At 62.1% G+C, this 23,946-nt stretch overlaps 2 protein-coding genes across 11 annotated transcripts in view; both read left to right on the forward strand.

Moving 5' to 3' along the window:
- PLEKHG5 (pleckstrin homology and RhoGEF domain containing G5) overlaps positions 1-18,298 on the forward strand; it is a 50,962-nt gene extending 32,664 nt beyond the window's left edge. For 5 of the 10 annotated variants that reach the window (XM_082467793.1, XM_082467798.1, XM_082467800.1 and 2 more), the window contains 20 exons: positions 8,491-8,620; positions 9,554-9,656; positions 10,041-10,101; positions 10,457-10,548; positions 11,007-11,143; positions 11,425-11,570; positions 12,122-12,337; positions 12,416-12,604; positions 12,879-12,974; positions 13,669-13,719; positions 14,038-14,187; positions 14,535-14,645; positions 14,774-14,923; positions 15,007-15,144; positions 15,298-15,417; positions 16,021-16,153; positions 16,247-16,362; positions 16,454-16,653; positions 17,122-17,898; positions 18,155-18,293. In XM_082467793.1, the coding sequence (XP_082323919.1) occupies positions 8,491-8,620; positions 9,554-9,656; positions 10,041-10,101; positions 10,457-10,548; positions 11,007-11,143; positions 11,425-11,570; positions 12,122-12,337; positions 12,416-12,604; positions 12,879-12,974; positions 13,669-13,719; positions 14,038-14,187; positions 14,535-14,645; positions 14,774-14,923; positions 15,007-15,144; positions 15,298-15,417; positions 16,021-16,153; positions 16,247-16,362; positions 16,454-16,653; positions 17,122-17,898; positions 18,155-18,164 (3,126 nt within the window). In that variant the 3' untranslated portion in view covers positions 18,165-18,293. Of the gene's footprint in view, positions 1-1,350; positions 1,498-2,262; positions 4,537-8,490; positions 8,621-9,553; positions 9,657-10,040; positions 10,102-10,456; positions 10,549-11,006; positions 11,144-11,424; positions 11,571-12,121; positions 12,338-12,415; positions 12,605-12,878; positions 12,975-13,668; positions 13,720-14,037; positions 14,188-14,534; positions 14,646-14,773; positions 14,924-15,006; positions 15,145-15,297; positions 15,418-16,020; positions 16,154-16,246; positions 16,363-16,453; positions 16,654-17,121 lie in introns of those variants that run through there. The other 5 variants (XM_082467801.1, XM_082467796.1, XM_082467797.1 and 2 more) reach the window with 5 other exon arrangements.
- A 577-nt stretch (positions 18,299-18,875) lies between these two features.
- TNFRSF25 (TNF receptor superfamily member 25) lies at positions 18,876-23,913 on the forward strand (the record flags this gene model as incomplete). The annotated part of the gene is made up of 11 exons (XM_082458632.1): positions 18,876-18,905; positions 19,151-19,242; positions 20,106-20,152; positions 20,351-20,485; positions 20,841-21,008; positions 21,100-21,178; positions 21,931-21,986; positions 22,085-22,192; positions 22,373-22,407; positions 22,866-23,046; positions 23,232-23,913. 11 exons carry the CDS (start codon positions 18,876-18,878, stop codon positions 23,552-23,554), a joined length of 1,254 nt encoding a protein of 417 aa, XP_082314758.1. The 3' UTR covers positions 23,555-23,913.
- Between the last annotated feature and the right edge of the window lie 33 nt (positions 23,914-23,946).

The following is a 23,946-nucleotide window of genomic DNA, read 5'->3' on the forward strand; positions in this document are numbered from 1 at the left end:
CTTTAGTTTACAAGAGATCTGCCAGTGGTGTGGACAGTGGATGGCTCAGGATTTGGGAGCAAAGGGGGTCCTCTAAAGCTCCTGGCCCGAATAAATTGCTGCTCTCCCACCCTCTTTCCACCCAGAACCAGATTGAGGGGGAGCTGACTAGGGGATGGGGGGGCTGATGACAGCATGTCCCCCTCCCCCATGGGTCCTGAGGAGTTCCCCAGGGAGGCCATTCCAGAACCGCAGAGTCAAAAGTCTGGGTGTCAGTCCTGCCTGTGGACTTTCCCCTCACTTTATCCGCCACGCGATGAATGAAGATAACAGTGCCCGCCTCCGCCTCCCGGGAATGAGTGTAAAAGCGCTTTGACAACCTACAGTGGGGACCCCGGCACCACACCCCAATCCTGGTCGGCGTCCTCGCCAGTCTCTGATGAGCGCCCCCTGGCGGTAGGGCACCCGGAATCCCGCGTGGCCCCTGGCCCGGAGGGACCAGCCCGCAGCAGCAGGGGCCTCACGGAAAGCTGAGTTGGGCTGCGGGGTTTTCCGCGACAGCCCCGTCTCACTCCGCTCCTGGATGCTCCCCAAGGACCACCCTCTCCGCCCCGCGCGCCTGCCTTCCGCCCGCCGCCTCCACCTGTGGTCACCGGCGCCCCTCTGCTCCTCTGCCAGCACCACTGGCCTGGGCAGTGGGAGCGGGGGTCCCCCGGGCTCAGGCTCTGAGGCGGGGGTCTCTTGGATTGTGGGCGGGCACTAAGATGACCCTCAGGAGGGCCTCTGAGCGCCGACGGTGGCTGAGGCGGGGAAGTCGGTGGTCAGAGCGGAGACAGATGTCCTCGGGGCTGGACAGGGATCGGGGTCTGAGGACCCGGAGGGGGATGTGTCCCTGGTCCGGTCCCCCCTTTTCTGCCGCCAGCATTAAGGGAGCTCCCTCGGGGGAGGGGGAAGAGGTCCCCCGGGCTGAGGCTCTGGGGCGGGGGTCCCCAGGGCTGGAGGGAGGGGACTGAGATGCCCTTTCGGCCGGGAGGGATCTCCTGTGCTCCAGCCGTTTGCGTTGGGGTCGGGATGGAGGTGTGAGCAGAGTGGGGCGCCCGCGGGACTGGGCGGGGGCCGGGATTCCGCAGTCAAGGCGAGGGCGTGTGTCACCGGCGGGCCCCCTGCCCCCAGCATCCAAGGAGCTCCCCTGGAGGAAGGAGGAGGCCCGGGAGGGACCCTCTGAGCCCGGGACCTTTGGGCTGGGGGTCAGAGCCGGGCTGCGGGCGGGAGGGTGGGTGTTCCCCGCCCCCGGGGTCCCGGCGCGCTCAGCGGGCGGGCGCGGCCGCACAATGGCAGGAAGCGGGGCTCCGCGCTTTGTCCGGCGGGCGGCGCAGACCGCCGCTTCCTCCGGCCGCCATGGGGACGGGACCCGGCGTCTCCGGGCGCCGCGCGGCCTCTAGGCCGAGCCCCGGGCTGCCCTCCGGGGACTCCGAGCCCGGCTGGGCGGGGAGCCGCGGCCGCCACGGGGAAGGCCAGGTAGGGGAGCGGGGGGGCCGGGCGGGGAGGCCGGGGCGGGTGCGCGCGCCCTCGTCCGCGCGCGTCTTTAAGCGGATGGGCAGGCGGCGGCCGAGACCCCTGCCCCGGGTGCACACCGCGGGGGTGCGGGGGGCGATGAGGGGCTGGGGGCCTGGGATGTGTCCCCCACCCCGGCACCAAGGGTGTCAGGCAGCGGAGGAGACCGCCAGCGCCTGGCCTTTTGTGTCTGGGGCTGACTCCGGACACACCTGTGGGTCCCAGGCCCTGGACTGGGCCACCCCTCCCCCTTTCCTTCCTCTGCCCAGGCCCTGCCCACACCCCTCCTACTCCTGCCTCTGGCCAACACCCTGGTGTGACAGGGAAGACTGACTTCTTGTGCCCCCATCCCTGTGGGGATCAGCCTAGACCATGCTCCCCAAAGGGCCCGGCCCCGTTATTTGTAAAATTGTGGTCCATTCTTTGCCTTTGGAGATGCAGCGTGACCTGGCTGTTCCATCTGGTGGGCTCGCCCCTCTTTGGTTGAGTCCTGGGAACGTTTGGTCCCGGACCCTGCTATCCGTCTCTGGCTGGCTGGGGTGCTGTTGCCCTCAGAGGGTGGGCGTGGTGGGCAGCAAGGAGGTGGGGAGTAGACCCTGGGTCTGAGAGAAGAGGCCCAAGGGTCTGGCTTTGGGAAGGGGCTGCCCTGCTATAGTGCTGGGGAGACCCCCAACCCTGGAGGGGGTGGAGGTGAGAGAAGGGGTGGGGAGCAAACAGTGTGGGCTCTGCCCACCCGAGCCTCCGCCTCCCAGTTGGGCTGGGGGTTCTTGGAGCTTCATCCTCAACCAAACCTGCTGAATACTCACCTGCTTCCGATCCTGGGCCTGACTCACATCCCCTGATGTCCCTGAGCCTGGGGGCTGCTGGGAGGATGGGAGCAGAGGGGGTCAGCCACCAGCCGGGTTCCCATCGTTATTATTAGCATTAGTGTCTGGTAGTAACAGTAGTAGCAAGAGGAGAAGGAGAAACTGGCGGAGTTAAACAAGGCCCACCACGGTGCTGGGAAATGAATATTCCCGAGTCTCTCAAGCCCAGTGTCTTTGCAGGGCAGGGTACATAGTAGGTGCTTGATAAATATTTGTTGAATGCTAAATCTGCCTTAAAGGTGAATCTTTGTGAAATCTGCCATCTATATACTGGATTGGTTTAAAAACGAGATTGTGGCACAGAACCAGGGACTTGGGCCGGAAGGGTCCCAGAGACCCCCCCCCGCAAACCCTTACAACCTAGCATGGCTCCTGTCATGTCACCCCCCCACCCACTGTGAGACCAGGGCCTGGGCAGCTGGTAGGTCCGCAGTCCCACTGCCCAATGCCAAGCCTGGAACCAGAAAAATGAAGCTGTCAGGGAAATGGCGAGAGGCCTGGAAGGGGTCAGGGGGGCACCTGTGCCAGCCTGGCTGCCAGGCTGGACACAGAGGGCGAGAGGGCTGCCGAGCTGGCAGGCTGTGGGACTCCTGGGAGGAAAAGACAAGCGCTTTCCCCTGATTTGTTGTCAAGAGGCGATGCTCACGGCCGTGGGTCCCAGCATATGCAAAGCTAGGCCGTCTGTCAGAAGTGCCCTGGGGATGCCAGAGGGTGGGGGGCAGAGCCATGGAGGAGAATAGGGGTTTTCACACTTTTAAAAAAATGTTTTGGTTTGTTTGTTTACTCTTTTGGCCACACCATGCGGCATGCAGGATCTTAGTTCCCCGACCAGGGATTGAACCCATGCCCCCTGCAGTGGAAGCGCGGAGTCTTAATCACTGGATCGCCAAGGGAGACCTCACACTTTAGCAGTAGATCAAGTGAAGATAGAAACAGCTGCTCTGCTTAGAGTGCCCCTCACCCTTGCCTCCAGCACCGAGAACACACTTGAAGACCCCTCAAGAAGGGTGTGGAAGTGCGGGGCGCCTGGTGCCCAGGCTGCCATCGGGAATATGGGCCATACTGCCCAGGGCCCAGCCCCCCAGAAGCCAGCGCCCCCTGGAGCAAGTGGCTTCTGTAGTCTGCCCCCTGCCAGCTGTCATTTCTGTGTCCATGCTCCCTTTCTGTGTGATGGAGGAGTGGAAGGGACACAAGAGCCAAAACAGCAACCATAAAACTATTCAATATAATTGATTTCCTCTTGTCTCCTTAGCCGCCAAGGCTGACCCGAAGGCAGCCTCCCCCACTCCTCTCTCCCTTCTCCACTACCCAAGAGATGGTGTGAATGTGGTGAAAATGTGGGCTCTGAAGCTACATACCCTGGGTTCAAGTCCTGATTCCACTGGCTGTGTGACCTTAGACAAGTTACTTAACCACTCTGAGCCTCACTTTCCTCATCTGTAAAGTACAGACAATCATAGCCCCTACCTTCTGAGATGAGGCACCCCCCAGTGCAGCCCCAGGCACATGAGGACCACGTTATCAATGATCAGACTTTTTCAGTTCCCTCTTTCCTCCTCTCTCGGGCCACTTTCTCTGCCGTCTAACCCATCCTCACCCTATCTGTCATCTTGAAAATCTCTGATCGGGCTCTCTCCAGCCAAGATCTCCAGTGATCCTCCATCACGCTACTTAATAATTGAACCAGTATTTATTGAGCGGCTAGGACCGGCGACCAGGCAGCGAACCCGACGGGCCAAAATTGCTGTCCTTGTAGTGCTGGCGGTGTGGAGGCAACAAAGCCAAGCACACAGACTGTCCACCAGTGGGCAGCCTGAAGGAGAGAAGGGCGGCGGGGGGGAGGAGGTGACCGGGAGCGCGGAGGAATGAAGCCTTAGGAGGGTGAGATGAGGACTTTTGAGTGAAGGTCTGCAGGAAGGGAGGCGGCTGGTTATCTCAGCGTCTGAGGAAAAGCATTTCAGGCTGAGGGATTAGCAGAAGCCAAGGCTCAGCGGTGGAGCACGTCCGAAGAAGCACGTCAGAAGGCGGGAGGCCAGTGGGCGCAGTGGACAGAGCCAGGATGGGAGAGCAGGACCGGAGGTCCCTGAGGTCACCAGCCTCGGCAGGAGATGGGGAGCCGCTGCGGGGTTTTGAGGAGGTACGTGTGACTCCTCTTTGATCTGGATTCACTGTGGCCGCTCACGGAGAGCAGACTGGGGTCAAGGGCGGAAGCAGGGAGACCAGCTCTGAGGCCTTGTCACCCTGCTAAGAGGCCATGGGGGCTGGGGCCGGGGCCTGAGGTGGCCTGGAGAGGGTGGCCGGGTTGAAGCTACGGATATTAAGGGTGGAGCCCGCAGAAGTGTTTGCCTGAGTGGGGGAATAACAGAAAGATCACGGGTGACCCCAAGGTGTTTGGCCTAATGTATTCTTTTCCTGGGGCTGCCGTAACAAATCAGGGTGGCTTTAGAGCAACAGAAGTTTGTTCTCTCAGTTCTGAGGCCAGAAGTCTGAAATTAAGGTGTGGGCAGGCCGTGCTCCGCTGAAGGCTCCAGGGTAGGACCCTTCCTTGCTTCTCACAGCTTCTGGCACGTCTAGGAGCCTCTCAGTATTCCTTGGCTCGTAGATGCATCGGTCTTGTTGCTGCCTCCGTTGTCACATGGCCTTCTCCCTGTGTGTCCCATCTCTGTGTCTATTCTCCTCTTCTTTTAAGGACAGTAGTCATACGATTACTCCATACTCTATGCTGTATGGTTGCAGACCCCAGTATGACCTCAACTTAACGAATGACATCTGCAATGCCCGTCTTTCCAATAAGGTCACGTTCTGTGGTGCTGGGTGTTAGGACTGAACCTGTCTTTTTGAGGGACGCAATTCAACCCATAACATCACCACACCCGGAAGGCGTTGCTAGTAATTGAGATGGACGGAGCTGCGTGGAAAAGTTCAGGAGCTCATGCAGACGTTTTATTTTATTTTTTTTATTTTTTTTAATTTTTTAATTAATTAATTAATCAATTTATTTTTGGCTGTGTTGGGTCCTCGCCTCTGTGCGAGGGCTTTCTCTAGTTGCGGCAAGCGGGGGCCACTCCTCATCGCGGTGCGCGGGCCTCCCACCGTCGCGGCCTCTCTCGTTGCGGAGCACAGGCTCCAGACGCGCAGGCTCAGCAGTCGTGGCTCACGGGCCCAGTAGCTCCGCGGCACGTGGAATCCTCCCAGACCAGGGATCGAACCCGTGTCCCCTGCACTGGCAGGCAGACTCTCAACCACTGCGCCACCAGGGAAGCCCTATTTTTTTTATAAATGTATTTATTTTTGTCTGGGTTGGGTTTTCGTTGCTGCGTGCAGGCTTTCTCTAGTTCTACGCGAGCGGGGGCTACTCCTCGTTGCAGTGCGTGGGCTTCTCGTTGCAGTGGCTTCTCTTGTTGCGGAGCACGGGCTCTAGGTGCGCGGGCTTCAGTAGTTGTGGCACGTGGGCTCAGTAGTTGTGGCTTGCGGGCTCTAGAGAGCAGGCTCAGTAGTTGTGGCGCATGGGCTTAGTTGCTCCCAGGCACGTGGGATCCTCCCGGACCAGGGCTCCATTGGCAGGTGGATTCTTAACCACTGCGCCACCAGGGAAGTCCCTGTGCGGATGTTTTAAGTTTGAGATGCTTGGTCCCGACTGGAGAGTTCACTGTGGGAGCCTGCCCCATGAGACTGACTGAGTCACTGGAGGGTGGATGTGGATAAAATGAGAAGGGGTCCACGGATGGCGAGAGATCAGGAAGCAGGCAAAGGGACTGAGAGGGGAGGGAACCAGCAGAGCACGGGTCCTGGGGGCTGAGGAAGAAATGGTTCCCGAGAGACCACCTGTGTCAAATGCTGGGTCCTGGGAGAACAGACGAGAGGACTCAGAAACGTGGACATCATTGGGGACCTGAGAAGAGTGAGTTGGGGAGGGGGCCAAAGCTTGATGGGAGAGGGTCTGAGGGAAAATGGAAGAATTAGAAAATCTCCAGTTGCAGCCATCGTAGTAATAATTGATCTAGGCAAAAGCCATCAACAAGGGCTAAAGCCCTGGAGTGTGCAATTGCTGGGGAGCAGAGTATCTCAAAGTGTCACCCCGATATGACTTCCTCATGACAAAGAGAGAATGTGACTTTACAAAGTACAGCGAGATCCCCAGATGATCTGACGCCAGGGCACACTGAGGAGGACACAGTCCACTCTCTGGCGTCCTGGCCCAAATGCTCAGCCTGAAACTATCCCAGACCTCCAGACAAGTCCACGTGGAGGACCTTTCTGCCAGACTGCTGGCCTGGCTGCTTCAAATATGTCAGTGTCATGAAAGACGGGGGCGAAAAACTAGGGCGTTCATTCTTTTTTTTTTTTTTAATATTTATTTATTTATTTATTTTTGGCTCATCAGGTCTCAGTTGTGGCATGCCGGCTTAGTTGCCCCGCGGCATGTGGGATCTTAGTTCCCTGACCAGGGATCGAACCCGCGTCCCCTGCATTGGAAGGCGGATTCTCAACTACTAGACCACCAGGGAAGTCCTGGGCATTCATTCTTTTTTTTTTTTTTTAAATGTTTATTTATTTATTTGGTTGCACCGGGGCTTAGTTGTGGCAGGTGGGCTCTTTAGTTGCGGCTTGCCAGCTCCTTAGTTGCAGCATGTGGGCTCCTTAGTTGTGGCCGGCAGGCTCCTTAGTTGCGGCACAGGGCTCCTTAGTTGTGGCATGTGAACTCTTAGGTGTGGCATGCTTGTGGGATCTAGTTCCCTGACCAGGGATCGAACCCGGGCCCCCTGCATTGGGAGCGTGGAGTCTTATCCACTGCGCCACCAGGGAAGTCCCTGGGCATTCATTCTTAAAGGGATAAACAGACAAAACCAAATGTACGTGTGAACCTTGATTGGATCCCATGTGGGAAAAAAAATCTATAAAGGACATTATTTAGACAGTTGGGAAAATGCCAAGGTAGACTCTAGGTGGACTAAGTATCATCGCTCAGTTTCCCAAGTGTGACAGTTGTGTTGGGGTTTTGCACGAGCAGGTCTGTGTTCTCAGGTGGTGTCATGATTTCCTCCCCAGGGGAAGGGGGGTCATGAGCCATTGCGCCAAATGTGAACAACTGGGGAAGCCAGAAGGGTGTATGGATGTCATTGTACTATTCTTATAACTTTCTGCAGGTTTGAAATATTTTGAAACAAAAAGTCAGGGAGAAAGAAAATAGAGGGTAATGGGAGGAAAGAACAGGAAGGGGTGAGTTTAGCTGTAAAGGGAAGGAGAGAAACAGGTTGGTTTGCCCGTGGGAATGATCCGGTGAGAGGGATGAACGCTGAGCGGGCTCCCCGTTCTTAGGCTGGAGAGGGGGGTCTTGGTGGAAGGCTGGCCTGGGATTGGAGCAGGGCAAAGCCCCTGCAGCCCGGGGCAGGTGGGTGGACGTGGTGGTAGGAGCTCGTGGACCGCCTTCTGATGGCTTCTGTTTCCCTAGAAAAGTAGGCAGTTGGGTTGGTGGGGAGTGAGTTAGGGAGGGTTGGGGGACGGAGAAGATAGGACAGTCATCCATGGTGGTGGGGATGAGAGTAGCCTGGGGCGATTGGGTAAGTCTGGGATGCTGTCACTAAGCAACGGCCCGTGGGTACCGCATAGGCACCCAGAGGCCAACACCATTCCCTGACTCCTCCATAACCCCCTTCACACCCTAACTTAGAAATCCAGGCGGGGTCAGCTGTTCGGGGGCCACACAGGTCATAGAATTGAGGGCAGAGGCCCTGGGCAGGGAGGAGGGGGAGGCATTCTGTTTCAGACAATGAGTTGAGCAAACCAAATGTCCTCCCCAGCTCCACTTTTTGGTGCCCTTTCTGCCTGCGCTCTGGAAGAGGCCCTGGTAGCACCCGCCTCGTGGTTACCTACTTGAAATCTCCCCTTTGGCATCGCATTCCTTGCGGGCAGGGCTTTGCTTTCTCTGCATCTCCCAGAATGGACACCTAGTAGGTGCTCGGGAAGCATTGGATGGGCGCTCTGTGGGGCGTGGATGCTTGGACCGGAAGAGTCGCCCCCGTAGGGGCCAGGAGCCCCGTGTACCGCAGTGGTCTGGGTCCACCCCACCACCCCATCCTTCCCCTCACAGGTATGCCACCACGCCGACTGCCAGCAGCTGCACCGCCGGGGCCCCCTCAGCCTCTGCGAGGCCTGTGACAGCAAGTTCCACAGCGCCATGCATTATGATGGGCACGTCCGCTTCGACCTGCCCCCCCAAGGTGAGCACAGGGAGGGGGCCCAGCCCCCAGAGCTCCCTGCCTGGGGGCACAGTGTCCTGCTAACTGTCGGCATCACGACAGGGCCATCAGAAGGACACGAGTTGACTGTAAACGATGAAACCCAAGTCCACTGCCGTCCCTTTTGTTCCACAAGTTTTTTAACGAGAGAAAAAGTTGGGGACCGGCCCAGCTCGAAGGCAGGTCTGTCTCCACCAGGTGCCGGGTCCTTCTCGATGGGTCTGCACCTCCCACAGCTGCCCCCGCCTCTGTGCCTGCCCGGCCCAGCACGGAGAAGGTCCCCTTCCCTCTTGTCCTCAGGGCAGGGGATCTCTGGGCAGACTCTCCAGCCAGGCAGCCAGTGAGCAGTGGGTGGGTTGGGGATGGGCAGGTCGGAAGGAACTTGCAGCAGGAAACAAGAAACCCCTCCTGCTGAACAGGGACCTGGCCCAGGCCTACCGCCAACTGGCTGTGCTGGGGTGGCTCTGGTCTCCTTTCCCAGCTGGTCAGAGGGACCAAAGGCCTCGTCCCCTCTGCCAGGGCCTCCTGGGACTTTGGGTGTGGTCACCGTGGTGGGGGAGGGGACGTCTGCAAGAAAGAGCCATGGACGTGGGTTCCTTCCTGCAGCAATCCCAGAGGCAGGGCGTCTTTATCCCTAGTTAATAGATGGGTAAACTGAGGCGGACTTGTACTGGGGCAGGGCATCACCCGGGGTGTCATCCCAGGGCCCTTGTGTCTTTTTGAGTCTGGGGGTGGAGAAATGATAAGCAGTGACTGAGTCCCTCCCCTCACGGAACTGAGGGGCCCTGGCTAGTTTGGGGTGGGGTCCGAAGGTCGGTAGCAGGCCCTGGTCCCTCTGGAGTCGGCCGTGTTGGAAGGCTAAGGAGGGGGCCAGGGAGGGAGCGGGCACAACCCCACTCCCGCTTTACACCGAAGGCTCTGTCCTGGCTCGGAATGTGTCCACCCGGTCATGCCCCCCGCGCACCAGCCCTGCAGTGGACGTGGAGGAGGAGGAGGAGAGCTCTGTGGATGGCAAGGGGTAGGTGAGGGGTTGGTGGGCACGGCAGACACCTGGGGGGTCCCAAGGCTGGGTCTCAGATCACAGAGCCAGGGACAAGAGGCTTCAGAAGAGCTGACTGGAGACCCCGCCGGGCCCCTGCTGCTGCCCGGATTCCTGGAGGGTGGGCCTCCAGGGCTTCTGGGATCAGACTCTACCTGATGAGGTACCGCTGGGTGTGACTCCCGGGTCGGCCACCAGAGGGCGAACAGCCCCTCGTGAGTCCTGGCTTGCCTGAGCGAACCTGAGTTACCTGGTCACCTAGGGCCAGCAACGGGTGGGCAGCCAGCTGGGGCCCGCCCATATCCCACCCTGGTGAGGGCCCACCCACGCCTCCAACCTCTGCCCTCACCGGCTTCCTTGCAGGGACCGGAAGAGCACAGGCCTGAAGCTCTCCAAGAAGAAAGCCTGGAGGAGACACACAGATGTAAGGAGCCCCCAGGCTGGCAGAGCAGGCGCCCACAGCCTCTGCCCCTCCCGGGCCCTTTCCGTTCCCGAGGCTGGGCCCGTCTGCTCTAAGTTCCAGGACCAGGGATGGGGCCTGGAGTGAGCGTGTGCCTCCCTCGCCCCCCAGCCCTGTAGCCCGGTCCTGCTTACCTTAGCCCAGGTGGGGGATGCTCCAGGAGCTCCTGCCTCCACGGAGGGATGCCGGGTGCCTCCCTGGGGCAGAAGAGGGCTGGGAGACCCCTGCGTTCACTCCCCTGCTGGGGTTCCCATCCGGAACCCTGGGGTGGGGAGGCTAGGGGGCGAGGGGTGCGGAACTGAGACCCCTGTCCTGTCAGGACCCAAGCAAGGAGTGCTTCACGCTGAAATTTGACCTGAACGTGGATATCGAGACAGAGATCGTGCCAGCCATGAAGAAGAAGTCGCTGGGGTAGGGCTTGGTGGGGAGAACGGGGCTGGGGGGCAGGTGTGGCCTCCTGCAGGTGTGACTGTGTGTGTCTGTGTGGTGGCCTGTGAACAAGCATGTCCCCCACCTGTGGGCACCCCACCCACGTGCAGTGAGGGCCGGGGTGCCGTGTTTGTATCCCAGCCCCTGCGCGTGGCCCAGTCCTGCGGGGGTGAACGGGTGTGGACGGACATGCAACGGTGTCTGTCTGCCCTGGTGTGTAGACGTGAACGTGTGAGGGCAGGAGCGTGTTGTCTCGTGTGTAGACGCACGCAGGAGCGTGTGAACCTCTGTGGGCAGGTGTGTGTGTGCGCACGGACCTGTGTGTGATCCCCTGGGTGTCTCCCTTTTCCTTTGGGTGGGCGGGGTGGCGCTGGGGCTGTGGACGGGGTGGAGGTTCACGTGACTGCCCCCAGCACACACGCACCTCCTGTCCCGGGCAGGGAGGTGCTGCTGCCAGTATTTGAAAGGAAAGGCATTGCGCTGGGCAAAGTGGATATCTACCTGGACCAGTCCAACACGCCCCTGTCCCTCACCTTTGAGGCCTACAGGTTCGGGGGACACTACCTGCGGGTCAAAGGTGAGCAGATGACTAGATGGGCCGGGTATCTGGGGCATGGCTGGGTCCCTTGGGGAGGGTGCTTCTTCCCAGGCTCAGGTTCCCATTGGCCACGGCCTTGAGCAAGCTCATTACCATACAGGTGTCTCTGCTGGGCGGCAGTGCCAGGCGTTGGCAGGGCGGGGCTTCAGGGGAGGGCAGCCAGGCCTTGGTTTGGATCCTTGGGGGAGAGGGTACTGGGGCCCCCTTCTCCACTGGGCCTGGGCGTTGAGGACCTCTACTTGTCCCTGATGCCACCCCAGCCAAGCCAGGGGACGAAGGGAAGGTAGAGCAGGGGGTGAAGGACTCCAAGTCCCTGAGTCTGCCAATCCTGCGGCCAGCCGGGGCCGGGCCCCCCACCCAGGAGCGCGTGGACCCGCAGAGCCGCCGGGAGAGCCTGGACATCCTGGTGAGGAGGGGCTGTGTCGGGGCTGGGGACGGGGAGGGGCCAGAGGAGAGGTCACCTGGGCGCCTCGCTGCTCCCTCTGGGGGCTTTACTTTCCGCTTCTGGGAAATGGGGCTGGCCTTGAGGATACGGGGCCCTCTCTGGATCTAACCATACCCCACGGTGATGGGCCTCGTCTCTGAGAGTTTGCTTGTACCCGAGGACTCTGTGTGTGTGTATGTGTGTCTAAGCAGACATTGTGTGGGGAGCGAGACTTTGTGTGTCACTGGTTGTGTTCATGAGTGTGTGTCGGGGATCCACTTGGATCTGGGCTGCTGAGTGCATCCGAGTGTGTGTGTGACTCTGCGTGTTCTCCCCACCCGCTTCATGCTGCTGGCTGGGGCGGCAGGCGGGAGGGGGATCCAGCTGCGTCTGTCTGGGCCTTCCAGCCCCCAGAGCATGTGTAGGTCTCAGGAGAGGCGGCGCCCCAGGGTGCAGGGGCGTGCAGAGACCCTCCTGCCTCCCAGGCTGGCCAAGGTCCCGGAAACCCACCCTGACGCCTGCTCCCCGGCCAGGCCCCTGGCCGCCGACGCAAGAACATGTCGGAGTTCCTGGGGGAGGCGAGCGTCCCTGGGCAGGAGCCCCCAGCGCCCTCCAGCTGCTCTCTGCCCAGCGGCAGCAGTAGTGGCAGCAGCAGCAGCAGTGGCAGCAGTGACAGCTGGAAGAACCGGGCGGCCAGTCGCTTCAGCGGCTTCTTCAGCTCAGGCCCCAGCACCAGCGCCTTCGGCCGGGTATGTGGGCGCGTGGGCCCTGGGGCAGGGCAGCTGGCTGGCCTTGACCCCTGACCCTGACCACAGGCCTCCTTTCAGGAAGTGGACAAACTGGAGCAGCTGGAGGGCAAGTTGCATGCCTACAGCCTCTTCGGGCTGCCCAGGCTGCCCCGGAGGCTGTGCTTTGACCACGACTCGTGGGAGGAGGAAGGTGACGAAGAGGAGGACGAGGACGACGCCTGCCTGCGGCTGGAGGACAGCTGGCGGGAGCTCATCGACGGGCATGAGGTGGGTGCCGCCCGTGGCCTTCCCCTCCCTACTCCACGGGGCCCTTCCTAGGGTGACAGGATGTTCCACGGGACAGCCCTGCCAGGCTGCTCTCACCGTTAACCCGCTTTGGAGGAACTCAGGCGAGGTGAAAATGTGGCTGGCCCAGAACTTGGGGGACCCCTGTGTCTCTGCTGGGAAAAAGGTTGCGTGCAGGGCCGCTCACCCTTCTCCCCCTGCTCTGGCCATCCCGGCACGCGCCGGGGCTCCTGGAGACACCCTGCCCTTCCCGCAGAAGCTGACCCGGCGGCAGTGCCACCAGCAGGAGGCGGTGTGGGAGCTCCTGCACACAGAGGCCTCCTACATTAAGAAACTGAGAGTGATCACCAATGTGAGTTTGGGGTGGGCCCAGAGCCACTCCGCCTACCCGCCCCCCGTGGCCTCCTTTGGGTGCCCCTGAGCAGAGTTTGGGCCTTTGCAGAAGAAGCAGGTGCCAAGCAACAGAGGGGAAGGAAAGTGGGAGAAGGGCCACACCCTGGGGTGGAGGTGATTCCCAAGGGCCCCGGGGAACCTGCGAGGGGGCTTGGGGTGAGTTTGCCAGGTTGAGCTGATTAATACAGACCTCATCCTTTCACTCATCCTTTCATCGGCTGTTTCTGAACACCTGCTATGTGCCAGGTGCCCAGCAGCCCACACCCTAGACGAGGAGGCAGAATGGGTAGAAACTGGGGGATGTGTGTAGGGACTTCGACCTTGGGGGAGCACCTGTCCTGGGCTTGTGGGTTCAAGGAAGGCACCCTCGGGGCAGAAGCTCCAGACTGAGCCAGGGCAGAGGTGGAGGAGAGAGTTCCAGGTGTGGCTGCAAGGGCAGTGTCCCAGAGCTTCCCTCCAGGAGGGGCCTGGGCAGGGGGACCCCCAGGTGGGCCGTTGGGGCCGTCTTTTCTCAAAGTGTGAACCCTCTCTGTCCCAGGCTGCCTCAGGGCCTCCCAGGATGGGGAAGGGGTAGAGGGGAGCCTAAGAGTCTGGGTGGGGCGTCGGGACTGGGACCCCCCCCCACCAGCTGCAGTGCTCCCTGCCCCCCACAGCTGTTCCTGTGCTGCCTCCTGAATCTGCAAGAGTCAGGGCTGCTGTGTGAGGTGCGTCAGGGCCTGGGGGTGGGGGGGGACAGTACCAGAAAGTAGCGGGTTAGGGGGGAGGGGCTAGAGCAAGGGAGGGGACAGACAGGGGCGGGGCTGACTGGTGGAGTAGGTGAGGGGTGGGGCCTGGCCTCAGGGGGTGGGGCTGGGGCTGCAGAAAGGGTGGGGCGGCGCCTGGAACCAGGGGGTGGGGATGGGAGCGTGCTGAAGAAAGGTGGGAGCGGGGCCAACGGGTGGTGGGAGGGGAGGGGAGGGGGACGGTCAGGGGCGGGGCCCGGTAGAGGGGCGGGGCCGAGCGCACCTCCCACCCACCCACAGGTGGAGGCGGAGCGCCTGTTCAGCAACGTCCCGGAGATCGCGCGGCTGCATCGCGGGCTGTGGGGCAGCGTGATGGCGCCGGTGCTGGAGAAGGCGCGGCGCACGCGGGCGCTGCTGCAGCCCGCGGATTTCCTCAAAGGCTTTAAGATGGTACGGGCCGGGTCGGACGCAGGCAGGGACACTGAGGCGGGGCTGGGCGCCGATCCCATCTGCCCATCACCCCAGCCTCCCCCTGACCGATGGCCCGAATGACCCTTAGTGGTCAGAGGCGTGGAATTCAGAATCGGTTGCCCTGGTGTGAACCCCACCTGGCCGTGTACCCTTGCTACCTGGCCGAGGGTGATCGCTTTCGCTGAGGCTTTCCTCACGTGGAAAACAGGGACAATAAGCTTGCCCCCTGCGGTGGTCGCGAAAGGCAGTAAGGAAGTGCGAGGGCCGGGCCCAGCCCGCGGGGACCGCGCGGTAACCGGTGCTGTGCTTGTTCCGCCCTGCGCCAGTTCGGCTCCCTCTTCAAGCCCTACATCCGATACTGCATGGAGGAGGAGAGCTGCATGGAGTACATGCGGGGCCTACTACGCGACAACGACCTCTTCCGGGCCTACGTCACGGTGAGGGCGGGTGGGGCTCGCTGGTGGGCCCGGGCACAGGACGGTGGGCCCACCTGGGCGGCAGGTGCAGGGGGGGCTGGAGGTGGCCGTGGCCTGCCATGAGCCCCGACCCCGCCTCCCCGCCGCAGTGGGCCGAGAAGCACCAGCAGTGCCAGCGGCTGAAGCTGAGCGACATGCTGGCCAAGCCCCACCAGCGGCTCACCAAGTACCCGCTGCTGCTCAAGTCGGTGCTAAGGAAGACCGACGAGCCGCGCGCCAAGGAGGCCGTCGTCACCATGGTAACTGGGGCGGCGGGCAGGGTCCCTCCCTGGCTTGCGGCCCCTTCCGGCCCTGTACCTGAACTGCCCTGGCCCACCCGTAGATCGGCTCGGTGGAGCGCTTCATCCACCACGTGAACGCGTGCATGCGGCAGCGACAGGAGAGGCAGCGGCTGGCGGCCGTGGTGAGCCGCATCGACGCCTACGAGGTGGTGGAGGGCAGCAACGACGAGGTGGACAAGGTGGGCGCCTCATCTGTGGCCCTGCTGGGAGCGAGGAAGGGCCAAACTGGCAGACAGATGGGAGGCTATGCTGGGAATCTCTCTGGAGGACTCCCCGCTGAGATGAGGAGTCAGACTCTGACCTCTCCCGCACCTGCCCCCCCAAACCCCCAGCTCCTGAAGGAATTTCTACATCTGGACCTGACGGCACCCATCCCTGGCGCCTCCCCTGAGGAGACACGCCAGCTGCTGCTGGAAGGGAGCCTGAGGATGAAGGAGGGGAAGGACAGCAAGGTGACTCCACCCCACACCCAGGGCCCTCGCCCCACCCCCTCTTACCCTGTGGGTTTCGAACACCCCTTCCTTGGGACCTCTTGTGATTCTTAGCTGCCCGGTCACTTGGGTGGCAATTTAAGAACTGGTGACTTTATGATCGTATGAGGGATGATTATCTGCCTGCCGCTTGCTTTTTACAAATACAGCAGCTGGGTCCCAGCCCATCAGGGGCCATTCTGGCCCACTTGCCAGTGCCACATGTGTTCCTGGTGGGAAGGAGGGGGCACCTTCTGTGAGCAGGACAGGAACAGCCCAGAGTCTTGCTACTGAGCTATTAATTTTTCAGGCACTGTGTAACCCAGAGCCTACAAAGCGTGATTTTAAAACCACCTTCCTTTTCCTCTTTAATGTAAACTTTTAACTGGCATAAATCACAAGTATATCACTTGATGAAAGAAAATCAGCTTGCCCTTCATTTGAATTTTACTCTCAGATTCGTGGGGAGTGGGGGAAGGGAGGTGTTTGACACCAGTACCCCCAGGAGAGGGTGTTGCCACAGACAGGCTGAGGGTCCCTGCCGTGGCCCTGACCTCTGGCCTCCCGCGGCCTCCCGTCCCCCAGATGGACGTGTACTGCTTCCTCTTCACCGACCTGCTCTTGGTGACCAAGGCGGTGAAGAAGGCAGAGAGGACCAAGGTGATCAGGCCACCGCTGCTGGTGGAAAAGATCGTGTGCCGGGAGCTTCGGGACCCTGGTGAGGAGCCCGGCCCCGCCACCCCTGTGCAGGGCCTGGGACGGGCAGGGGCCGTGGTCTCAGCCAGCGCTGAGGCGAGCCCTTCCTAACCAGGATCCTTCCTTCTCATCTACCTGAACGAGTTCCACAGCGCCGTGGGGGCCTACACGTTCCAGGCCAGCGGCCAGGCCTTGTGCCGTGGCTGGGTGGACGCCATCTACGATGCCCAGGTGAGAGCAGAGCAGTGGGCAGGCTGGCAGGGCGGCCTGGTGGGGGCCGCTGCTCACAGCCCGCTGGGGCCCTGTGCACCCGCACCCGCAGAACCAGCTTCAGCAGCTGCGCGTGCAGGAGCACCCAGGCGGCCAGCAGCACCTGCAGAGCCTGGCAGAGGAGGAGGATGAGCAGGAGGAAGAGGAGGAGGAGGAAGACGAGGAGGAGGAAGGAGGGGAGAGTAGCACTTCGGCGGCCAGTTCCCCTACCATCCTGCGCAAAAGCAGCAACAGCCTCGACTCGCAGCGCTGGTACGTTTGTCCAGGACCACCCAGCCAGCCAGAGCAGGGCAGGTACTCCAGCCAGGACTCTTGACCCCAAGGCCATTAGCACTGGACAGGGCCGGTCACATCCGTTTCCTCTGAACGGCTTTATGACGTGAACCCAGTGGGGGTGGGGACGGGGGCTCTGTCTCCTACCAGAGTCCGGGGGAGGATGGCAAACGGTTTTCAACTTGAGTGCCAAATCTGGTACATTAGTGGTAGCTGCCTGGAGCTGAGCTGAAGATTCTTAGACTGTATCCAACAGGAGATGCCGTGGTCACGACAGACACCATTATTGATACCTGTGTTGTGGGCTCAGGTGCCACCTGCTTGCCATCTCTTGAGCCTTGAGCTCCAGGAGGGCAGAGGCTGTAGACTTCTGCATTGCCCAGCGTGGGCTGCACCAGGCCATCTTGGTTTCCTTCGGCTGGGCTGACTCTCCTCTCGGCTCCACAGTGTCTCTGATGGCTCCACGGAGACCCTGGCCATGGTGGTGGTGGAGCCTGGGGAGATGCTGTCCTCTCCCGAGTTCGAGGGCGGCCCCTTCAGCTCCCAATCAGACGAGACCTCTCTCAGCACCACCGCCTCATCTGTCACGCCCACCAGCGAGCTGCTGCCCCTGGGCCCAGTGGATGGCCGCTCCTGCTCCATGGACTCCGCCTACGGCACCCTCTCCCCGACCTCCCTGCAAGACTTTATGGCCCCAGCCTCTACGGTGGAGCCAGCACTCCGGCCCCCAGAGTCATCACAAGCCCCTTCACCCCCACCCTCGCCCCGCCTCCGCCGACGCACTCCTGTCCAGCTGCTGCCCTGTCTGCCCCACCTGCTCAAGTCCAAATCTGAGGCCAGTCTCCTCCAGCTGCTATCGGGGGCCACCACCCGTGGAGCGCCCCCGGCCCCTAGCCGCAGCCTGTCGGAACTCTGCTTGGCTGCTACCGTCCCTGGCACCAGGACTCAGGGTTCCCCTCAGGAAGCTGGGCCCAGCTGGGATTGCCAGGGGGCACCAGGCCCTGGCAGTGGCCCCGAGCTGTCAGAGCTGGAGGGTGGAGCCGGCTGCCCAGGTGGGGAGCCCAAAGGACCCACCAGGAGGAGCAGAGAGCTGTCCTCGGGGGCCTCGCCCAGGGTCCAGCCTGAGCCCCCCCCAGGGACCTCTGCCCAGCACAGGAAGCTGACGTTGGCCCAGCTCTACCGAATCAGGACCACCCTGCTGCTTAACTCCACCCTCACTGCCTCGTGAGTGGCCTGGCCTGGGGCGGAGGACAGGTGGCCCAGTGTGCTGGGGGCACTATCATGGCGGGGAGCAGGTGGCATTTGGGGACGGGTATGGGAGAGGGAGCCTGAGACCGGCCTCAGCACCTGGTGAGGATGAAACAGTGGGCAGTGGTGAAGAAGAGGCCTGAGGGTTCCGGTCGGGAGGAGAGGGTGGCTGGAGCCCCTCCGAATGCCTTCAGCCAAGGAAGGACCACCTCTCCCCTCCTCTCCACTGCAGGGAGGTCTGAGCAGAGGGAGGCTCCCAAGGGTGCCACTGACCAAGGGACAGCAGACAGCACGCCTCCTGGGGTGTGCCGGCCCCTGCTCCAGCTGCCGCCTTATGTGTGCACGAGCCGGAGTGCTGGGCAGGACCCCTGCCACCGCCCCCAGGGCCCAATTTGCACTTTGCCAGACTGGATGGAAGTGGAGGAGGGCTCAGCAGAGGCCCAGGCCCAGGCTGCAGGACCCCCTCACAGTCGTCACTGTCACTAGCCTGCCTGTGCCTCTGCCCCCCAGCCTAGGCAGGGTCCCTTGCCCCCTACTCCCTGAAGTCACCAGCTTCTAGCCTCTGGGCTGGGCTCCAGGGCTGGGATCCCAGGCAGCCCTTCCCACCTCCACCCTCATCTGGCCCCAAATGGGACGGTTCCCGTGCCCTCACCTCCCTCCCTCCCTCCCACCTACTCACCCACCTAGTCCTTGGGTTGGGCTCTGTGTAAAGTTGCATATTTATTGAGCTTTTGATTCTTTTATAAAGACTTGTATATACTCCACCGGAAAAAGTCCTTTGCTTTTGGAACGCCCCCCTTTCGGGACTCAGGTGCACTTGGGCGCCTCCCTGGGCTCCCGCCCCCTCCCTCTGGTGGGGCCCCGCTGGAAGAGACTGTGGGAGAAGTGAATTAGTGGGGCGGAGATCGCCTGACCTGTACTCCCAAGATCAACCCCTGTCCCCTGCCGCAGACATGAGGTCCACCACTAGAGCCCCCCACGAGGTGCCCTCCCCGACGTGGTACCTTAGAGGGCCCTGCCCTGAGCCACCCCTCTGAGCTTATGCCAGAGTGGGCCATGGTCTCAGGTTCTGCTGAGAGTGCCCCCTAGGACTCCCCTCCAGGGCGGGGTGGGGGGTGGGGCACGCAGTACGTGGGGAGGGTGGGTCTCCCACCTGGGTACTTCTGGCCCAACCCCTCATGGCTGAGGGCGGGCTCTGAGGCCCAGAGAGGGGAGGTCACCTCCCTAGGAAGCATTGGTCTCAGGGTTGAAGCTAGAACCCAGGCGTGGGACCTGGCTGCAGCCCTGTGCTGTGTGCACCTCGCCCACCAGCCGCCTCAGGTGAGCTCAGGTACGGGCTTCGGCCTGGGGGCTCGCTTCCCGGTACCGGCGGCCCCGCCCTGCCCCCTCCCCCTCCCCCTAGGCGGGCTCCTCGGGCGGCGCGGGGTGGGCGGGGCGGGCCTGCGGGCGCCGGCCTGGGCCCCACCCGCGGCGGGCGGAGCGGGGAAGCCCGGGTCGGGTCGAGGGCCCAGCGTGGCGCCCAGGGCCATGGAGCCGGGGCCCAGGGCGTGTGCGGCGGCGCTGACTGCGGTGAGTGGGGTCGCGGGGGCACGACCTCGAGCCTGGCCGGGGCCTGAGTCCCCGAGGCGGCTGAGGAAGGGGACGCGGGGATGGGGTGGGGGTGGGGATAGGAGTCTCCGATCCGGCCTCGCTGGGGGCTGGGCCGGCCCCTCTTCCGACCTAGTTAGAGGTTCAGCCGGGGTGGGGCCCTTCCGCCGAGAGGAAACACCCTCTCGGGGGCCGGAGGGATCTGGGGGCCCCAGACAGAGAAAGATCAGGGCCCCCCACCTTACCAAGGGCGTGGGTGGGGGTGGGGACCGCCTGATGCCCAGCCTTGTGAGAGGGGCTGGCGGGAACCCTCTTCTCTGCTTCTCCCAAGCCTGGTCTGTGCACAGGGGAAGGAAATTAGTCCAGAGCCCCACCCATGGGCACCCCTTTGGGGCAAGAACCTGAGAAGTGGGCTGCTCTGTGGGCAAGTGCTGGAGCCTCTGAAGGGTGGGGAGACCGGGTAGAGAGAGTCCCCTGCCTGGGCAGCCAGGCTGGGAGCCAGCAGCCCCTGTCCCCCAGGCCCTCCTCCTCCTCCTCCTGCTGGGTGCCCAGGGCCAGGGCAGCACTCCCAGCCCCAGGTGTGACTGTGTGCACAGCTTCCAGAAGAGGAGTGGTCTGGTCTGCTGCAGGGGCTGTCCAGCAGGTGAGCGACTGAAGGGGTGGGAGGGACGTGGCGGGAAGTGAGGGCCCGTGGGGCAGGCGGGGGTCAGGAGGGCTGGGGAGTGGTGGTAGGCAGGCCAGGGATGGGGCGAGGGGAGGCTGGGGGGGAAGTAGGGAGCCCGGGATAGGAAGGCGGAGGGAAAGGCGGCAGCCCTCTTTGACCCCAGGTTGGGTTCCACAGGGCACTACCTGAAGGCCCCCTGCACAAAGCCCTGTGGCATCCCCACCTGTCTCCCGTGCCCCCGGGGCACCTTCCTGGCCTGGGAGAACCACCACAAGACCCGCTGTGCCCGCTGCCAGGCCTGTGATGAGGAGGGTGAGGGGCTGCCTAGTGCTTGGGGGCAGGGCGGCTCTGGAGGACAGGCCCTGGCCAGGGTCTTTCTGAAGAAAGTGGCTGGCTCGAGCCCAGCCTTTGGCTGGGAGAGCCCTGTGCCCACCCCACCCCGGGGCCCTCTACCCTGATCCTGCCTCAGGATGCCTTTGTGCCCTCTCATCCTGGTGACCTTCCAGCCTCTGGTCTGTGGTGATCCCCACATTTCTCTCACTTTGCGGGTGGCCCTGTCTCTGGTCTCCTCATCTCCATTCTCCAGGGGACCTGTCCTGCCTCTCTGTGGGGCTCTTTGGCTCTGACAGTCTCTGCTCTCCCCCGTCTTCCCAAATCCCCCTGCCAGCCTCCCAGGTGGCCCTGAAGAACTGCTCGGCGGTGGCGGACACCCACTGCGGCTGCAAGCCAGGCTGGTTCATGGACTGCGTCGTCAGCCAGTGTCCCCACAGCTCTCCCTTTCGCTGCCACCCGTGCCCAGACTGTGAGGCCCTGCACCGCCACACACGGGCCCCCTGTGGGTACCCCCGATCCGGGCCGTCTACTTCCACACCCTTCCCCTGCCTCCTTCTCTCCCGTCCTGACCCACACCATCTCCCGGACCACAGGTTCCAGCGGAGACACTCACTGTGGGACCTGCCTGCCCGGCTTCTATGAATATGGCAACAGCTGCGTGTCCTGCCCCACGTAACTTCCTGGCTGCCTGGGCTGGGGGAAGGGAGGCTGGGAGCAGAGTGGGGATCGAGGGTCAGGGAGGAGGGGGCTTGGCCCCGTGGTAAGTGGGTCCCACTTCAGGCAAACACTGGATGGTAAAGAGAAATTTGAATTCACCTTATGTCAGATAAATAAAGGGGCATATCTTCACTTTATGTCATACTTTCCTTTAGTAATCCTTCCAGCCCTACATCAAGGATAGGATGTGTCACTTACAGAGAGAGTCGCGTTAATATAGTTTCAAAACTTGGGCTGAGACTCAAGATCTGCCCCTTGTTCTCAGAGGGATCTTGGGCAAGTTACTTCACCTCTCCGATCTGTGGCCTCCCCATCTGAACGTGGGGGTGTTAGTGGCTCTCCCCAGGGCTCTGATTAAGGGGTGACTAACTTTATTCACTCATCTGCTCCACAAGTGTTTCTTGAGCATCTGTCATTTCCAGACACCGTTCTAGGTGCTGGGGAAACAACAGGGAACAAAACAGGCAAATCCCAGAGTTGACATTCTAGTGACCCTCAGTCTAGTCTAGAAGAAGCTCAATAAGTAGTGTTTGTTGTTATCGTTATGGACACCAGTGACGTTTCAGCAGTACTTGGGGAACATTCTTGGGTAGAGTGAGGCTCTCTGGAGGGAAGGGCCTCCAGGATGGAGAAGATGTCAGGTGGTCCTGAGCAGTCCCCCCCGGTGTGTACTCCCTCACCCTCCACCGCATCCCCTCCCCTTGCAGGAGCACCCTTGGGGGCTGTCCTGTGCCCTGTGTGGCTGTCTGTGGCTGGAGGCAGGGTAGGTGGTGAAATGGAAACGCCAGTGGGAGAGCTGGGAGGGGCTGAGGGGAGGGTGGGGGATGGCTACCACCCACCACCCACCAGCTGCTCTTTCAGTGTTCTGGGTCCAGGTGCTCCTGGCAGGCCTGGTGGTCCCACTCCTGCTTGGTGCCACCCTGACCTACACATACCGCCGCTGCCAGCTTTGCAAGGCCATGATTCCTGGTAAGCGCACACGCGCCCACGTTCCTAGAGGCCTGGGGTCAGGATGGGTAGCCCAGAGCCCATTCAGCCTGATGCAGTGGGGGAAACTGAGGCAGGGAGTGCTGGGAGTGGGTGCAGAGGGACGCAGGTTCCGGAGCCTTGCCTGGTGGCTGATTAGACTCTCTTTGTGTCTCTCAACAGGTGAAGCTGGGGTGGAGGCTCTGACCCCCCTGCAGGTAAGATTCTCAGTAGTGTTCTAGGATGAGAGTGAGCAAGCCTTCCGGAGCTGAGCGGTTGGGCCTTATTATAACGCGTGATCCCAGCACGGCGCCTGGTAGCTGGCACGGAGTAGACCTCACGAACACATGTGTTGAGTTATCAGTGAGTGAGAGCAGCTCAGGGCCCGTCCTCAAGTGGCTCTGAGTCTACGGGGGGTCCAGACAGGTAAACAGGAGCGAACAGTTCAGTAGGAAGAGTGTCACCACGGCGAGGCCTCTACCAGGATTGGCAGAACAAGGAGGGGGCAGCAGGGGCAGGGCATTCCAGGCAGAAGAGATAGCTCTGCTACTGGGTCACAGTGAGAGAGCACGGCCACTGGGGGATGTTTGCTGACTGAGCCAGGGATGCCCACCCCTGGCCAGAGGCCCCAGAGCCAGGCAAGCGAGGCTGACCTGGGGCCTCTCTTGGCTTCCAGGCCACCCACCTCTCACCCCCGGACAGCAGCCCCACCCTTCTGGTAACACCCAGCAGCAGTGAGAAGGTCTGCACCGTCCAGCTGGTAGGCAGCAGCTGGACGTCTGGCTCTCCCCAGGCCCAGGAGGCGCCCTGCCCGGAGGTGACCTGGTCCTGGGACCAGCTGCCCAGCAGAACTCTTGGTAAGGGATTTCAGGGGCCTGAGGCCTTGACCCCATTCTCCTGAGTCCGAGGTGATAAGCTGTGCTTTCCTGAGGCCACTTGCCCACTTCCCGTCCCCTAACTGACCAGGTGGACCTCCCTGCCCTGCCGGGCCCCTGCCCCTTGGCCCCTGCCCGCATTCCCCATTGGCTCTCTCTGGCCGCAGGCCCGCCGCCCCCGCCCTCGCCAGCGCCCCCTGCAGGCTCGGCGGCCGCCATGCTCCAGCCGGGCCCGCAGCTCTACGACGTGATGGACGCGGTGCCCGCGCGGCGCTGGAAGGAGTTCGTGCGCACGCTGGGGCTGCGCGAGGCGGAGATCGAGGCGGTGGAGGTGGAGGTCAGGCGCTTCCGCGACCAGCAGTACGAGATGCTCAAGCGCTGGCGCCAGCAGCAGCCCGCGGGCTTGGGCGCCGTCTACGCCGCCCTGGAGCGCATGGGGCTGGACGGCTGCGCCGAGGACCTGCGGAGCCGCCTGCAGCGTGGCCCGTGACGCCGGGGCCCACCCGCCACTTCGAGGCTCTGGTGGCCCTTGCAGAAGCCCTAAGTACGGTTACTTATGCGTGTAGACATTTAATGTCACTTAAGCCCCTGGCACGGCCCTGCGTAGCAGCGCCATCCAGCCTCACCCCTGCGCGCCCCCAGGGTTCCAGTTAAGGCGAGGAAGCGCCAACGACCATCAGCTGTTTCTCGGCCTGTGTTTGGCTGAGGCCTTGGTATTATTAAATCTATGAAAAAAAGCTGCTGCTTGGTGTTTCCGCGGAACAGGGGGTGTTAAGTGGCCCAGGCTTGGTTTCCCAGGGGCGTCGAAAGGGCCAGAAGTCTTGCCACCCACGGTGGAGGCCAGTGTGGCCCTTAGCCCAAGCCTGCCCCTCCGGCTCCGCC

The sequence above is a fragment of the Balaenoptera physalus genome (assembly GCF_965194825.1).
Source record: "Balaenoptera physalus genome assembly, chromosome: 1".
NCBI lineage: Eukaryota > Metazoa > Chordata > Mammalia > Artiodactyla > Balaenopteridae > Balaenoptera > Balaenoptera physalus.